General features: G+C 40.3%; 1 protein-coding gene across 1 annotated transcript in view; it reads left to right on the forward strand.

The window, feature by feature from the left end:
• Window positions 1-2,433: 2,433 nt before the first annotated feature.
• The window catches only part of LOC132886253 (deoxynucleoside triphosphate triphosphohydrolase SAMHD1-like), a 39,386-nt gene continuing 23,057 nt past the window's right edge, over window positions 2,434-18,762 (forward strand). The window contains exons 1-4 of the mRNA XM_060920814.1: window positions 2,434-2,532; window positions 2,760-2,920; window positions 3,258-3,373; window positions 3,781-3,851. Of these exons, the coding sequence (XP_060776797.1) occupies window positions 2,434-2,532; window positions 2,760-2,920; window positions 3,258-3,373; window positions 3,781-3,851 (447 nt within the window). The remainder of the gene's footprint in view (window positions 2,533-2,759; window positions 2,921-3,257; window positions 3,374-3,780; window positions 3,852-18,762) is intronic.

The following is an 18,762-nucleotide window of genomic DNA, read 5'->3' on the forward strand; positions in this document are numbered from 1 at the left end:
ACATGGTTAGTAGGGGATATTGGTTCTTGGCAGTGATAGCATTAAGTACCTGATAGTCAACATGAACCTTACTGAACATCAAATGAAGGTCTAGATATTCAGGGGGCAAATTGGAAAGATCCATTGTCTCATCAGGATTGATGACAAGAGGGGCCAGAGGATTCTGAGCAAAAGATAGGCAGGAGGTCAAGCAGTGAGTACTCCAAGAGAGAATGGTCCCATCACTCCAATTAATATGGGGGTTGTGGAGGCATAACCAGGAAAGGTCAAGGACAATAAACTCAAGGGAGTCATTCATGGCATAGAACGAAATTGATTTGATGCCATTACCCGAAACCTTCAAAGTAACAGGGTCAGAGACATGGGAAATGGGACTGAGTTCAGCCCCATTCAGAGCTCTGGTCACAAGGGGGAAATCTAGCTGATGCAAGGAGATGCCCAATTCTTCTGTCCAGAAAGTAATGATAAAGCTCTGGTCGGCACTGGAATCAATGAGGGCTTGAACAGACTGGACCTTGTTTTGGAATGATCTCTCCATGGTCAATGTTGACCTAGCAGCAGGGGAAGTATGTGTAGAGATGCCCACCCATATCCCCAAATCTACTGGTGGGCAACCCCTTTTACTGGGCAATGGGAGATGAAATGTCCAGACTGTCCACAGTAAAAACAGGAACTACTTTCCCAATGGCATCTTCTCTCCTCTGGGGTTACCCAGGTTCTGCCAAATTGTGCTCCCACTCACTGGGGGTGGCACCTTCTGATGGAGAGGTGATGGTCCTGGGTTCAACCCTTCAGCTCCACCTCTGAGCCCTTCTCTGATTGTGCAGCAGGAAACGTGCATCCACCCAACCAGCCAGGTCTACCAAGCCATCCAGGCTGTCAGAAAGGTCACGAGGTGCAATCTCATACAAGATGGCATGATTTAGCCCATGAAAGAAGAGTTAGCATACAAGGTGCTCATGTACCAGTCAACTGCTGCGACAAGAGTCTGGAATTCGATGGTGTAATCATGAACTGAATGAGCACCTTGCTTCAGCCCCATCAACTGTCTTGCTGCCTCCCTGCCTTTGGTGGAACAGTCAAAAACTTTCTGCATCTCTTCAGTGAACTCAATGAAACTCAAAGGGCAGGGTGCCCTGGCATCCCAAACAGCTGTTCCCCACTCCTATGCCTTTCGTGTTAAGAGCGTGATGACATAAGCTACATGGGAGCTCTTGGATGGGAAGGCAGATGCCTGAAGTTCCATGACTAAGCAGCACTGTGAGAAGAATGAATGGCAGGTCCTGGGTGCACCATAATACGGCTGTGGATAAGGTAGTCGAGGCTCGGGGGGCAGAGCGGCTGGTTGACTGGTTGAAGCTGGTGCTGGTTGGCCCATGATTGAAGCCTCTCCATCTGTGAGGAGAGTCTTTGTTGGGTATCGGTGATGGAGGACATGCTCTGTTGGACAGCTATGATTTCTTGCTGATGGGATGTGAGAACCGAGCCCTGCTTAGCAAATGCAGATTTGAGAACATCGTAGTCTGCTGGGTCTATGATGTGACAAAAAATTTCTGTCACGACCCAGAGGCCACAGGAACAGATTGGACCCAACGAGCAACTACTAGAAATGAACTGAGGCATACCTGATGAGTAGGCTTGTGAGGAGAACAGGCAGGAAGCAGGCATAGCTGCACAGTCCAAAAATCTCTCAGCGAAATCCTGGGAAGATGGAATGAGGGCAGAGTAACAGATGATAATAATTCCAGGAGAAAATGGAACCAGAAAAACAGAGTCCTGAGTCAAAGTCCCAGTCACAAATCCCAAAAATTGGCAGGCAAAAATCTTAGTCCAAAAAACCAAGTCCAAATCCAAGTTGGGAAACAGAATGTGAATATGAACTTAACAAAACTTACAGTGAGTATTTATCCCCATTGACTAATTCTCCTTGGTGTGTTGATATAGAGTGGCTAATAGCAAATGCGTAGCAGGTGTGCTAATGCATCAGAGAGAAAACGGGGAAAATGCTGAGTGGAGCGCAAAGGCACAGGTCAGAATTTGGAAGTTCTGGGCCAGATCATGACATCTTCATTCACTGGAGTTTTCACATGTCCCCTTCCCCAGTCCTTTGGCCACTTTTTAGCATTTTTCAAAATTATGCAGTGGGTGGACTTAGTTTCAGAGCTGGGAATGAAGTTACTCTTTAAATCTTTGCATAACATAAAATACATCAGTTTAATAATATACCAGTTGTTAAAGTGCACTTGTGTTGGTCTTCTGAGTGGTGCAACAGAAAAGCATTCACCCTAACTTTGGGTGATCCAAATCCCAATGATGAGTTCAAACTCTGACAATGACACAGCTATCCCAAAGCTAAGTGAGCAAAATTGGCTGTGACTGTGTCATCTCTACATATTCTCCCCCTGTCAATCACAATGACACTAGTAACCAGTCATGGGTATCTGTGAGCTCCTGTATGTGGAAAAGGGCAGACAGTGCCTTCCTCCGAGATGCAATTGGCTGACTTCACGTGTCTTGGAGGAAGTACATGACGTATGTTGCAGGGAAGAACTGGAAATGAGCCAAATGACCAAAATATAGAGAAAATTTTATAAATGCCATCCTGTGGATGAGCTGTCAGCTCAACTGAAATAATTGATTCTGAAACTGAGTGTGCGCAGTGTGGAAATTCATGAAAGTTTAATGATGATGGAAATGAGTCAGGATCTTAACTAATACTCAATAATAATAATAATAATAATGTCTGTTCTCTTGCTCAGGTGTTTAATGACCCGATCCATGGTCACATTGAGCTCCACCCCCTGCTGGTGAAGATCATCGACACTCCTCAGTTCCAGAGACTACGATACATTAAACAGCTGGGAGGAGCATACTTTGTGTTTCCTGGAGCTTCACACAACCGCTTTGAACACTCCATAGGGTGTGTGTGTGAGAGAGAGAATCTATGATATTACTGTGACCTGTAGTTTTTCCTTCACTCATAAATTCACTGTATGCTGGACACATGCACAAGATAACATCAATCCCTCTGAATCAGGTGTTGTATCATTGAAACAGGGACACGCCCCTGTGGTGTTTACGACTGTTAGTTCATTTGTTATTCAGCTCGTTAGAGAATTTAAGACAAGAAGTGAGAGAGTGATAATGTCCCACGTGATGTGGGGACTAAATGAGACAAAGTAGTAAATGTGATAAAGAAGTCAGACAGTTGTATATATTTGATGAAATTAAAATGTTGACTCTTGTGTGTTTTTCAGTGTTGCGCATTTAGCAGGCTGTCTCCTTAAATCTCTGAGGGACAAACAACCAGAGCTAGAGATCACCGAAAGAGACATCCTGTGTGTTCAAATCGCTGGCTTGTGCCATGACTTGGGTGAAAACACACACACACACACACACTCTCTCTCTCTCTCTCTCTCTCTCTCTCTCTCTCTCTCTTTCTGTTCTTTTCTACAGAGTATATTTATGTTTCATAATGCGCCACTTTTAGTGCAGTTGTGTTTTCACATTGACAAACTCATTTGTGTTCCTCTTCTGTTTCTGTCTGTAATATACTGTAAGTAAAGCATGAAAAAAGTGAGTCTGTTTAGTGTAAAACATTACTGTTCATTTCAAGCACATCTCAGAGTCGAGTGTAAGAATATAAGAATTCAGGAATATAGTTCATAGTGTAGGGACGAGCTGTAGTTTCGGTACTTCATGTTAAAGAACACACATCATTAATTTCACAGAAAAACAAGAATAAGAAATACTTTTAAAATTGTTTACAATTTTCCACAGGTCACGGCCCATTTTCTCATCTGTTTGACAGCTTGTTTATAGCAAAGGTCCGTCCTGAACGGAAATGGAAGGTAAGAACTGAAGCGGTGCATAAACGCTGACCACAGCATCATTCCTGCCTCTCAGGATAGAGACAAAAACAACTCTGTTTTTAAAGATAGATTTTGCTCTTGGAGCAAGAAAATGTGAGCCACACATGCTGCCTGTCAGTTTGGGCAACCATGGCAACAGCTTCTCTCAGACGATGGATCTGACTGTTAATAAGAACAGTCATGAAAATGTTTGCTACAAGACGGAGTAACAGGCGATTCTCCTTTGTCCAAAACAGGAGCCCGTAAATACAGCTCCGTCTTCCCAATGGAACAGACTTTATCTCTGCTCAAAAAGGTTATCTAGTCAACATACTCACACATGCACACTATTTTGTTACATCAATTTACAGCAATACGTATGTGTGGAAAGTTCCTCGGATTTAGAGTGGTTGAATGTAGTTCATGTCAAGTCAAGTCAAGTTTATTTGTATAGCGCTTTTAACAATAAACATTGTCACAAAGCAGCTTTACACAAATTAAATGACTTAAAACATGAGCTAATTTTATCCCTAATCTATCCCCAATGAGCAAGCCTTGGCGAAGGTGGCAAGGAAAAACTCCCTCAGACAACATGAGGAAGAAACCTCGAGAGGAACCAGACTCAAAAGGGAACCCATCCTCATTTGGGCAACAACAGACAGCATGACTATAACATTAACAGTTTTAACATGAAGTCAGTTTCGTTGATGTTATAAACTCTTCATTGATGGAAACTTGAGTGCAAAACTGTTCATGACAACTGCAGTCCTAAAGTTAACAAGTCAACTGTAGTCCTCAGCCATAAAAGCATTACTGTAAGAGTCCAGCACGTCCTCCAGGTGTGACTTTCAACTGTCCTCATGGGGCCGTCCTCCACAGGAGCGATGCGATGAGACTCCAACCAGACACAGGGCACCAGGATGGATCAGGCAGGTCCGAGGGGCAGAAGAGGTTCAGCATCTCGATCCCAGGACCGACATGTAACTCAGAGGGACAGATTTGGGGGGGGTAGAAAACTCAGCTTGTTAGGTATGCCCAATGTCACCTGAATAAGTAAGTAGGAACAGTATACATATTGCACTGAGTACAAGCAGGGACTCCGGCAACTAACTATGACAGCATAACTAAAAGGGGAGAGCCAGAAGGTAACACAGGCATGAGGGAGCCCCAGGACATAAAGCAGCAGCCACTACACCGTCAACAAACTCGAGTGAGCAAGCAAGTGGGACTGACAGCATCCATACATCCCAGTTTACCAAAACACTCTGTCTGAGGACCCTCCAGATCTACACCTTTACCTCATAAACACCATTAACACAAGGCTTGACTAAACAGATATGTTTTCAGCCGAGACTTAAACACTGAGACTGTGTCTGATTCCCGAACATTACTTGGAAGGCTGTTTCATAACTGTGGGGCTTTGTAAGAAAAGGCTCCACCCCCTGATGTAGCCTTCACTGTACGAGGTACCAGCAGATAGCCTGCACCTTTTGATCTAAGTAGGCGTGGCGGGTCATAGAGGACCAGAAGTTCACTCAGGTACTGTGGTGCAAGAACATTCAGTGCTTTAAAGGTCAATAGTAGTATTTTATAATCAATACGAAATTTGATTGGGAGCCAATGCAGTGTGAATAAGACAGGGGTGATGGGGTCATATTTTCTAGTTCTAGTAAGGACTCTTGTTGCTGCATTTTGAACTAACTGGAGCTTGTTTATGCACTTATTAGAACATCCAGACAGTAATGCATTACAATAATCCAACCTGGAGGTAACGAAAGCATGAACTAGGTTTTCCGCGTCATGTAGTGACATTAAATTTCTTATCTTAGCAATATTTCTGAGATGAAAGAAAGCTATCCGGGTAACGTTATCAATGTGAGTTTCGAATGAAAGACTGGGGTCAATAATCACTCCGAGGTCTTTTACTGCTGCATGTGAAGAAACAGAAAGGCCATCCAGAGTGACTGTGTAATCAGAAAATGTACTTCTAGCTGCATGTGGTCCCAGTACAAGTACTTCAGTCTTGTCAGTGTGTTAGATTTAAAGCCATGATTTAAGTTAGTTTTATAGCTACACGTGATTTAGGATTGTTAGACTTTATGATTTAATATTTTAGAGCTTTTAAGATCCTTTATTATTTTAGACTAACCTGACCTTCCTCTTTGCTAGACATAAACATGGTGTCTTGTTTAAAATTGTTGTGAAAATATCTCGCACGCTTTGACGTGCATAAATGCTGAAATTGCTGAATCGCTGATATGAATATTATTTTGCTTATGATTGAAGGTTTCATTCACACACATATTGTAAGATTTTATTCCTTTGTAAGGATAAATAATTGTAAATATTTATTCTTGACCAAGAAGGCAGTAATTCTTAATACTTATTCTTAATATTGTAGTTAGAATGCCAGCTAGAAGGCATTGAATTCTGTGTAACTTGTAAGTTACTGTGTGACCTTCTGTCTAAGCTAGACACATTGCTCGAGACGTGTTTTGGAACATTCTATCAGAACATGAGGTAAATGTTGATCTGTTAGAACATCTGAAATGTATACAGGATATATTTTCACTTACACACATACATAATAATGGAATTAAGGAATTGGAATTAAGATGTGATTTGCTGACTTAGCACAAGATATCCACACGCACACATAACACACACACACATCTTACACCCACCCCTTTCTGAGGTCACACACACACACACACACACACACACACACACTTTACACACATCCTTTTCATACACACACGCACACACACACATATTCGACAGACACAATAGGCCGTTTAGAGAGATCATAATTTGTTATAAAAGGTTGTTTGTAAAATTTCATCTTTGGCGAGAAAACTGTGAATAAACAGCAGTGAAACCGATCTCTGGTTCTCTGTTTTTTCGCGGTGTTTTTTCGCCCCAGAATTCTGCAGGTGGCACGAGGGCATTGGTCTCGAGAAGTTGACCGTTCCATCTGGGGGAACCCTTTCAATTTGGTGGCCTGTACAGGGATACTTCCAACCAGGTAAGGGGTCTCTTTTAATTGATTAGTTGGGGGGGACTTCCGCCTGGTTGGTAGTATCAGAAAAACCCAGTTATCTATTTAGAAGATTTTTGTTTGGTTATCCTCGTAATTGGTTTACAGGAAGATTTTTGTTTGGTTATCCTCATAATTGGTTTACGGGAAGATTTTTGTTTGGTTATCCTCGTAATTGGTTTACGGGAAGATTTTGTTTGGTTATCCTCGTAATTGGTTTACGGGAAGATTTTTGTTTGGTTATCCTCGTAATTGGTTTACGGGAAGATTTTCTGGTTATCCTCGTAATTGGTTTACGGGAAGATTTTAGTTTGGTTATCCTCGTAATTGGTTTATGGGAAGATTTTTGTTTGGTTATCCTCGTAATTGGTTTACGGGAAGATTTTGTTTGGTTATCCTCGTAATTGGTTTACAGGAAGATTTTTGTTTGGTTATCCTCGTAATTGGTTTACGGGAAGATTTTGTTTGGTTATCCTCGTAATTGGTTTACAGGAAGATTTTAGTTTGGTTATCCTCGTAATTGGTTTACGGGAAGATTTTGTTTGGTTATCCTCGTAATTGGTTTACAGGAAGATTTTTGTTTGGTTATCCTCGTAATTGGTTTACGGGAAGATTTTCTGGTTATCCTCGTAATTGGTTTACGGGAAGATTTTAGTTTGGTTATCCTCGTAATTGGTTTACGGGAAGATTTTTGTTTGGTTATCCTCGTAATTGGTTTACGGTAAGATTTTTGTTTGGTTATCCTTGTAATTGGTTTACAGGAAGATTTTTGTTTGGTTATCCTCGTAATTGGCTTACGGGAAGATTTTTGTTTGGTTATCCTTGTAATTGGTTTACGGGAAGATTTTCTGGTTATCCTTGTAATTGGTTTACAGGAAGATTTTCTGGTTATCCTCGTAATTTGTTTACGGGAAGGTTATCCTCGTGAAGTGAATGAGCTGTCACAGGAAGAGCGCGCTTTATGAGTTAAACCCATAATAATTACCCACAATAATTAATCTCAGGACTGATTCCTTCATGCCACCATGGGGGGAAAATTGTATTAAGGTACCCGGACCCCAAGAAAACCCCACGGGATTGGATGAATTGCTGTGGTTTAGCATTCTAGACAATTTGGCAATTAAAATCCTTATAAGATGCAAATTAAAATAATTTACCTAAAATGTGAATGATAATTAACAATGATATATCCCAGTTACTTTTTCAGAATGAATACAAAGCTCCAGTGTTTGACAAAACACAAAGTGTAAATGTTATGCGCTCTTTTATCATTGTGGGAATTGATTATAGCTCTAAATAAATATTGAAGTGTTTTTTTGTTAAAAAGAATCCGTATAACTTTATTTGTATGCCCGTATACTATGTTTATTGAATCAAATCCGTATAAAATACGGACATTCTGTATATTCATTATAATCTCAACAAAAGCTTCACTGAATCGATTCTTTAGAACAAACTCGCATGCGTGTGAATCAATTTACTTGATTCTTGACTCAGAATCTACGGAAACCTTATTTGTATTCCTGTTTTCAAATTGTAAACAATAATCACACTTTCATGCTGCATGAAATTAAAGTATGAACTTTCCTCAAACCATTACGCGTGCATGAACTCAACAAATGCAGTCCATGCGTCTGTATCGATTCGCTCGGTCGAGTCATTTTTATGTTTCGTCTCGAAAAAGACCCTAATCGTTTGTGAATCTTATCACTGTTACGGAAAGAGAGAAGAGATCCTTTTCCCTCAACACAGAATGGCTGCTTCTTAATCAATTAGTTTCAGCATTTTATTTTATTTTATATTCATTGTGTGTTGATAGTCCGAAACTTGTAACTGGAAAGTTACCAGTAAAGTCACGAGTGGTCCGTGAGGTGATCTCTGAACAGGACCCCTGAGTAGTCTATAAGACTATTAATGTGTTTTAATAATTAATAGCGCAGCTATTAATGCAGTTTCATGATGCTTTATAGTCTAGATCAGTGTCGGCTGGTAGTCTTTCAAACAGGGGAGGCTGGTCGGTTACGATATTTCCAGATTTTAAAAGAAAAAACACATTAATTTTGCCCATACTCTTGCATCTGATCTGGCTGATTGTTGGCAGGGTCACAAACTGTGAAATAACAGGTTCTTTTGGCCCATTAGCCTACTGTCCAATATACATGATGGTGGTGTTGGGGGGGGGGGGGGGGGGTATATTTTAACATTTTATATTTTAAAATTGTGGCATATTGTTTAAAAATTGATCATTATTGAAAGCAGTTCTTTGTCAGGAACCTCAGCAGTAGAGCTGGGTGCCACACATTTCATTCAATGACACTTTCCCTATATTTTACTTATTTTGACTGAGAAATGTTTTATTGACAATTTTGATAGCCCTTCACTTTTAATCCAGGTCTGTAGTGTGAAATGTTCTCGGCTGTGTTTTTGTTTAAAAATGTTTTCCAAATTGTAGCTGTGTTTAATTCATATCCAGAAAAATATATATTCCAATATAATATACTCAGCATAAACATTTTAAATAGATTCTATATTTTTGGTCCATCCATGACATATTACTAAAGTAGCCTATTTACTGTTGTTGATGTGGGTCACTTGCGGTTAGCCAATTCACTTTCTCGTACCAGGAGAGCTGAAAGGAACGAGTATTATTCCCTACCTTTTTCACCAAGTCAGTTTGAGGCGTTGGTCTACCCTCCTCTTTAATTTTTATTTTTTCCTCGAAAGGAAGACTGGCAAATGGCTTCGCCAAAATTAAATCATGCTTGGCCTCCGTGCGCAGCTTTCTTGCTAGCTGACTAGCCCCCTCAAGTTCAAGTTCAGTCACTCAAATAAACGAAATTTCTGGAACTAAGATAGCAAACTTGACAACACTACATTTACACTTTATTTACAATGAAAATATATACAAACTAAAAAAGCTGGTAGAAACCGTATGTAATGAATGAAATCGAAATGTAAGCTGATCTCTTACAATACACCACGGCACTTGCGAATCTGCATGGGACTGAACTGAAATTCACCGCTGCCTGTCTATAGTTGAAACGAGCTGTCAATCAAAGAAAATATCCAGCCACTTTCACCAATCACCAGTCTCCTCGCGGAAACTGCCATGTCCCTCCCACTGTGAGGCTGGGAGTCCATGGGCGGCGTTTTCGCAGTATTTGTCCAATAACCGTCTTGCATTTTGAGATTGAAAGCGCAGAGCTCCCAAATGCCATTGAAGCCCACTGAGGCTGCGCTGCATCGCGCTGTCACGAGGGGGAAAAACTCACGCACACATTAAAATTATAAGGGCATTTTTAGAGGAGGCTGAGCCTCTCTCGTTGTCTTAGAGCAATCGCCCGTGGTCTAGATCCTATAAATGATGAATACGAAGTAGGACAGAAGTATGTGACGGCAAAATTGTGATGTTATGTGTTGATGACATTAGAACTCCAGTTCCCATGATGCTTGTGAGCTGGGCATGCGCACTGGATAAAAGAAAAAGCAGCTCTTTAGGCCAAAACTCTCGTCTCATCAGATTTGGGCAGTAATTCTATACGTTCAGACCTTAAATAATGAAATAACTGTACAAGCAAATACAACACAAAAACCATTTTTAAAACATTCACTTAAATTAAACAGACATGGTAAAAACAGAAGAAATATATTTAACGCTTAGAGTTTGATTAATTCAGCCAAATCAAATATCACTTTCAGATTTGAAGATATTTATCAGGAATCATTTTTAAAATATTGAGTAGTATACCACTTCCTGTTTAAAGGCATAATAAAAGGCATCAAATATATTTACCCTACTTGTGAATGGAAATGCCAAAAAGTTTCTGATGCGTTTTAGCGAGACGTGGACTTGTCTGGGAAATTAGATCAACAGCGAGCTAACCCGCTTTTTACTTCATTTTTGACATTTTTTGAATAATTGTCATCCTATTATAAATATAATATTTTGAATAATTGTTCCGTAGCAATATGCTCTGTCTCTTTTCTCAGTCAACATTGAGACAAGACTGACCCAGATAGATAGCAATAATATAAACAAACAACCATCCATGCAAGCATGGCAGACAAGGACACACAGATATCTGCACTTGGCACTTTCTCACAATAATAAATTTAATATAATTAATCTCTTTATATTACTAGGTAAATTCCATATACATAAAGTCAAAATGTCCAAGACAACCAATTCTCATTCCCATTAATACTGTTAATTGAATTAAAAATGTATTTTGAGTCTCTGTCACATATCGAATCCAACAAAAGGTGCTTATCAGCTATTCAATTTTATTCAAATTACATTCAGTGAAATTGTTTGTCATTTCAATTTGCCCTGTTTTATATCTCCTTTTCATTTTTTAAACTTATTGCTCCTTATGAGGCTAAGCTTAACCATGTTCCTCCTAATTTCAAACTATTGATATGAAATGTTCTGATTAACTGTTTGCTGAGTTTTAAACCTCCATATTTTTGCCTTTAAAAACCACAGAAGATATGGAATGGATAGGCCTTTAATGTATTTAGTTAACCATAATTCTTTTTCAGCAAGAAACAGAGTTAACAAACGTTTACTTGAATAACTTTTTGTCCTTCCAGTGGTGTTTATAAATCAGAGACTTGGGTTTATCTTTATTTAACCATTAAGAAAAAAATGCCATAAATTATCATGATTATGATACATTGCCTTGAAAAGTATTCAGTGTCCTTGAACCTTTCCGCATTTTGTTTCACTGCAACCTGGAACTTAAATGGAATTAAATGGACATGAAACTACACAAAATATGATTCAATATTCATGTGCATCCTGTTTATGTTAAGCAGTACCTCTCTCTGGATCGATGTCATCCTACAGTGTCATCCTACCTAAACCTGATGGCACCTGGCGTTTTACGCAGGATTTACGGAAGATTAATGAATTGATCGTCCTTGTTGCACCCATTGTACCTGATATTTCTCATCATTGCTGTTTTTCCGTTATTGATCTCTATATTAATCAATATGGATTAATATATTAATCTATTGATCTCTGTTCTGCCTTTTTCATGCACAAGAGGAAACAGTATTCTTGGACACATTTTTGCCTCAAGGTTTTATTAACTCTCCTGCTGTTTTTTTTTTTCAGCCGTAATTCAAATTCATAACGCACTCTGTGACCTCTCCCTCCCTCAGGACTCTGTGGTCCTGCAGTGCACAGACAATCTTCTGGTATCTGCTGAGTCACCAGAAATCTGCCAAGACACTTCCTTATGCCTGCTCCAACATCTGGAGCACAAGAGCTTTAAGGTTTCCAGGACCAAGTCGTAATATTGCATGGACACTTAAGTATTTGAACTTTTGAAGTTTTGAACTTTCTCAAGGCTGTCATTCTAGACACAAAACGCCAAAACGCCCTGCAACTAAACATGCACTGATGTCTTTTCTGGGTCTTATCAATTACTGCAGACAATGGATCCCTGAATGCTCTTTATATGACAAGATTCTCCGTTCTGCAATCTCTCATCACGATCCACTGCAACAGCCTTTGACCTGGACTGATACTATGATGGACGCTTATCACTCCCTCAAAAGCGCTGTCTGTTCAGCCCCGGCTCTGGGTTTACCTGACTACTCAAAGCCCTTCCATCTCTATGCCTGTGAACACCAAGGCACAGCGTCTGCTGTTTTGGCCCGGGAGCATGGGGGTGGGATGTGTCCATGTGCGTTTTTATCCAAAACATTAGACACTGTTGCTCAAGGCTTACCTGCATGTCTAGGGGCTGTCTCCGCATGTGCTTTGATGGTTGTAGATGCGGAAAAATTGGTTTTGTCTCACCCACTGATCTTGCACTCGTCACATCAAGTTAAACAGGTGTTGCAAAATTTACAGACCCATTAAATTAATTTATCAGTAATTTAATAGATAATTAAATTAACATATGATTGTTTATTCTCTGTTCTACTAACAATCTCGAAATTCGTGCCACATCCTCTTTTGATACTGTAGGTCACGCTCTCGCACGCCTCCTTAATTCTCGCATTGGTCTCAAGAAGTTGACCGTTCCAGCTGGGGGAACTCTTTCACAGTGTTAAGCAGAAGGGAGTTAATAAGCATCCAGTGTCTAATGTCCTTTACACATTCCTCAATTCTATTAAGCTGGTGTCTCTCATCAGGCTTTGCAGAAACATACAACTGTGTGTCATCACCATAACAGTGGAAACTAATACAATGTTTACGAATAATATCACCCAGAGGTAACATATAGAAAAAGAAAAAAGCAGTGGACCCAAGACAGAGCCTTGTGGAACACCAAACTTTACCTCAGTATGTCTAGAAAAATCACCATTTACATCAACATACTGATAGCGATCGGTTAAATAAGACCTGAGACCTGAACCAGGAGAGGGCCATTCCCTTAACTCCCACAACATTTTCTAGTCTATCCAGAAGAATGGAATGATCAATGGTATCAAATGCTGCACTAAGGTCAAGCAACACAAGCAGCAAGACACAGCCCTGATCAGACACCAACAGTAGGTCATTTACTACTTTAACCAGAGCTGTCTCTGTGCTATGATGAGGTCTAAATCCTGACTGATACATTTCATGGATGTTATTCCTATGTAAATATGAGCATAATTGCTGTGCCACAGCTTTTTCAAGGATCTTGGAGATAAAGGGGAGGTTTGATATTGGCCGATAATTGGACAGCTGACAGGGATCAAGGTCAGGTTTTTTAATCAGGGGTTTGATAACTGCTAGTTTAAAGGATCTGGGTATATAGCCAATCATAAGAGCAGAATTTATTATTTTTAGAAGTGGTTCAATTACTCCAGGTATTATCTGTTTGAATAGATGTGTAGGTAAGGGATCTAGTACCCAAGTTGAGGCTTTTGATGCCAAGATTAATGAAAGTAATTCAGTTTCTTTTAGGGGAGTAAAACATTCTAATTGCTGATCTGATAGTTATATTGTTAACTACAGGGTCACTTACATTGTCTGACCTTAAATTAGTAGTTTATTTTTTGTCAGATATTCTCAATTTTGTCATTAAAAAAATTCATGAAGTCATTGCTACTACATACTGCAGGTGTGCATGTCTATAGTGGACTTATTCCTGGTTAATTTTGTGACAATATTAAATAGGAATCTAGGATTATTTTTGTTATCTTCTATTAGGGAGGAGATATATGTTGATCTAGCAGCACTAAGAGCTTTTCTATACTTCAGGAAGCTCTCCTTCCATGCTAATTTGAACACTACCAATTTTGTGTGACGCCATTTACATTCCAACTTTTGAGTGGTCTGTTTTAAAGTGTGAGTGTCATCATTATACCAGGGTGCTAATTTTTTGTCTCTGACCATTTTCCTTTTAAGAGGAGCTACATTATCTAAAGTATGGCGGAACATTGACTCTAAGCATTCAGTTGCCTGATCAAGTTCTGAAGGGGCTGACAGTGACCCAATCAAAGTTGAGAACTCTGGGAGATCATTTATAAAGCTCTGTGCAGTAGTTGACGTGAATGTATGTTTAATACAGTAGTGTGGTGAGGTGCATATATTATTAAGTCAAGTAAAGTCAAGTTTATTTGTATAACGCTTTTAACAATAAACATTGTCACAAAGCAGCTTTACACAATTTGAACGACTTAAAACATGAGCTAATTTTTTCCCTAATCTATCCCCAATAAGCAAGCCCGTGGCGACGGTGGCAAGGAAAAACTCCCTCAGATGACATGAGGAAGAAACCTTGAGAGGAACCAGAACTCTAAGGGAACCCATCCTCATTTGGGCAACAACAGACAGTATGACTATAATATAAACAGTTTTATCAAGAAGTCAGTTTTGTTGATGTTATAAACTCTTCATTGATGGAAACTTGAGTGCAAAACTGTTAATGACAACTGCAGTCCTAAAGTTAGCAAGTCAACTGTAGTCCTCAGCCATAAAAGCATTACTGTAAGAGTCCAGAGCGTCCTCCAAATGTGACTTTCAACTGTCCTCATGGGGCCGTCCTCCACAGGAGCGATGCGATGAGACTCCAACCAGACACAGGGCACCAGGATGGATCAGGCAGGTCCAAGGAGCAGAAGAGGTCAGCATCTCAATCCCAGGACCAACATGTAACTTAGAGGGACAGATTTGGGGGGAGGGGGAGAGAGAGAGAGAGAGAAAACACAGGTTGTTAGGTATGCCCAATGTCACCTGAATAAGTAGGAACGGTGTAGATATTGCACTGAGTACAAGCAGGGACTCCGGCAACTAACTATGACAGCATAACTAAAAGGGGAGAGCCAGAAGGTAACACAGGCATGAGGGAGCCCCAGGACATAAAGCAGCAGCCACTACACCGTCAACAAACTCGAGTGAGCAAACGAGTGGGGACTGACAGCATCCATACATCCTAGTTTACCAAAACACTCTGTCTGAGGACCCTCCAGATCTACACCTTTACCTCATAAACACCATTAACACAAGGCTTGACTAAACAGATATGTTTTCAGCCTCGACTTAAACACTGAGACTGTGTCTGATTCCCGAACATTACTTGGAAGGCTGTTTCATAACTGTGGGGCTTTGTAAGAAAAGGCTCTGCCCCCTGATGTAGCCTTCACTATACGAGGTACCAGCAGATAGCCTGCACCTTTTAATAAAGTTTATTACTCAGACATATTATTACTATAATATAATCATATATAAATACAATTACTCAGATATATTTTGAATGAGATGAGCTAATGATCTGAGATAACTTCAGACTGTGGAAGTATGACTATATTTTCTACGTTTAACCCGAATGTTAGTATTAGATCGAGGGTGTGACCACCATTATGGGTCTGTCCTATGACATTCTGATTAATCCCTACTGAATCTAAAATGGACACAAACGTGGTTTTCAAAGGGTCTTCTGGGTTATTGAAGTGAATATTAAAATCTCTGACAACTACAGTTTTGTCTAAGGAAATAACCAGATCTGAGATAAAATCTCCAAATTCAGAAAGAAACTCAGAATATGGCCCCGGCGGCCTGTAAATAATAAGTAACGGAAATAACTGGGTAGACTTATTTTTCGAGGCTACATACATTATATTAGTGTGAAGAACTTCAAATGTATTAAATTTATAACCAGGTTTTTGTGTTACACCTAGATAATCATTATAAATAACCGCGACGCCTCCTCCTCTGCCAGTTAGACGAGGCTGGTGTATATAACTGTATCCAGGGGGACTCGCTTCATTTAATGCTATATATTCATTTGGCTTAATCCATGTTTCAGTTAAACAAAGTACATTAAACTCCTGATCAGTAATGAGTTCATTAACCATTAGCGCTTTAGATGTAAGAGATCTAATATTTAATATAGATCAAAGGTGCTGGCAGCGGCTGGACAGTCAGTATGATTTAATTTTATATTGATTAGGTTACTGGAACAAACTCTCTGAATATTTCTACTTTTTTGTTGAGCTCAGGGAACAGACACAGTCTCGACATAGTGGACCCTGAGTGACAACTCTGTGCAGCTAGCAGACAGTCAGTTTAGCCTGTTCGTCTGCTCCCTGGCCTTGGCTCTGGATTGTCAGAAATTAACTAGGCCTGTTCTGAGACTATGACCTATGCTGCAGGAAATGAGAGCAGTACCTTCCCGAGTGGGATGGATACCGTCCCACCCTAACAGGCCAGCAGTGCCCTCAAAATTAGCCCAATTATCTATAAAGCCCACACTGTTTTCAGAGCACCACCTGGACAACCAGCAGTTCAGCAACCATAACCTACTGTAAGCTACATCACCACGCCGCATTGGGATGGGGCCAGAGCATACTACAGCATCGGACATCGCCTTCGCTAATTTAAACACCTCTACAAAGTTACTCTTAGTAACCTCAGACTGATGAAGGCGTATATCATTAGCTCCTGCATGGATAACTATCTTTGAGAACCTGTGCTTGCCTAAGACCCTAAGATTACCTGCTATGTCCGGTGCCCTGGCTACCGGTATACACCTGACCAAATCTGCTGGTGCCCCTAAAGGCCTAGCTAATTTCACGTGCCGTATGATAGAGTCCCCTATAACCAGAGCTCTTTCAGGTTTCTCAGTGGGTGCATCATTAAGGAGAGCAAACCTGTTCGACACGTGATGCGGTGCTCCCATGGGCAAGCCTCAGCAGTAGCTTTGGCTCTACGCTTATGCCGCCGAGTCGTCACCCATTCGCCCCGCTGTAAGGGCTCTAATGCCAGAGTTGGGGGATTACTAACTCCACCTAGGGCATCCAGACTTTCCCCTACAGAAACTACACTGTTCTCACGCTCACTGGCCTTCTCTAAAGCCTGGATACGCGCTTCTAGCACTGTAATCTTCTCTGTCAGAGGGCTAACTAATCTGCACTTATCACAAATAAAGCTATCGCTAGCGATGGAGGAAGAATGACTAAACATCCTGCACTCAGCACACTGAACAGGCTGAAGGTGTGCCATGATGAAAGGATTCATGTGCCTTAATCAAAGATCTGTTGATATTAAAGCAGATCTGCTGTGGATGGCCTCCGCTTGTGGTCTTTACACAGGAGGAGAAAAAAGAAAGCTTCCAGTCTTGGCGTTCTTCCGGAAAAAGAGAGAGAAAAAATGGAAAAAGGAAAGCGAAAGTGGAAAGTACAAAAAGGAAAGTAAAAGTGCAATAAAAAAATGAAGAGGATACTGGAATATTATTTGTAGAAAAAATAAAAAAGATTCGTAATTAACACCAACACTTACGGAAAAATGACTGGTTGCAAACAACTCGGGAACCAGGAGGTGCATAGCACAAAATGCGCATGTGCAACCCAAAGTGTCTCATGTCTCTGAGGTTGCCAGATTTTTCTTCAGGAGAAGTGTCTGAGATGGAGTTTTCAATAGCATTTAGACCACCACCTTTAAACATAATCACACCTTTAAACCTGGAAAAATACAGACTGAAGAACAAACTTAGTGGGGGGGGCACCTTCACTGTGAAATGTTTTATGATGTAACATACAGTTTGAAAGTTTGTGAACACTTGAGAATGTTCTATATTTCTGCATAAATATGATCTAAAACATAATCAGATATTCACACAAGTCCTAAAAGAGAACCCAGTTCAACAAATGAGACAAAATATTATACTTGGTCATTTATTTATTGAGGAAAATGATCCAATATTACATATCTGTGAGTGGCAAAAGTATGTGAACCTTTGTTTTCAGTGTCTGGTGTGACCCCCTTGTGCAGCAATAACTGCAACTAAACGTTTGCGGTAACTGTTGATCAGTCCTGCACATCGGCTTGGAGGAATTTTAGCCCATTCCTCCATACAGAACAGCTTCAACTCTGGGATGTTGGTGGGTTTCCTCACATGAACTGCTCGCTTCAGGTCCTTCCACAACATTTTCATTGGATTAAGGTCAGGACTTTGACTTGGCCATTCCAAAACATTAACTTTATTCTTCTTTAACCATTCTTTGGTAGAACGACTTGTGTGCTTAGGGTCGTTGTCTTGCTGCATGACCCACCTTCTCTTGAGATTCAGTTCATGGACAGATGTCCTGACATTTTCCTTTAGAATTCGCTGGTATAATTCAGAATTCATTGTTCCATCAATGATGGCAAGCCGTCCTGGCCCAGATGCAGCAAAACAGGCCCAAACCATGATACTACCACCACCATGTTTCACAGATGGGATAAGGTTCTTATGCTGGAATGCAGTGTTTTCCTTTCTCCAAACATCTACTTTTAGGACTTGTGTGAAAATCTGATGATGTTTTAGTTCATATTTATGCAGAAATATAGAAAATTCTAAAGGGTTCACAAACTTTCAAGCACCACTGTAAAAGCAAGAGACCATAATACTGAAGAATAATACTGAAGACTAATATGATGATATATGAATG

The sequence above is a fragment of the Neoarius graeffei genome, chromosome 1 (genome assembly GCF_027579695.1).
Source record: "Neoarius graeffei isolate fNeoGra1 chromosome 1, fNeoGra1.pri, whole genome shotgun sequence".
NCBI classification, from domain to species: domain Eukaryota; kingdom Metazoa; phylum Chordata; class Actinopteri; order Siluriformes; family Ariidae; genus Neoarius; species Neoarius graeffei.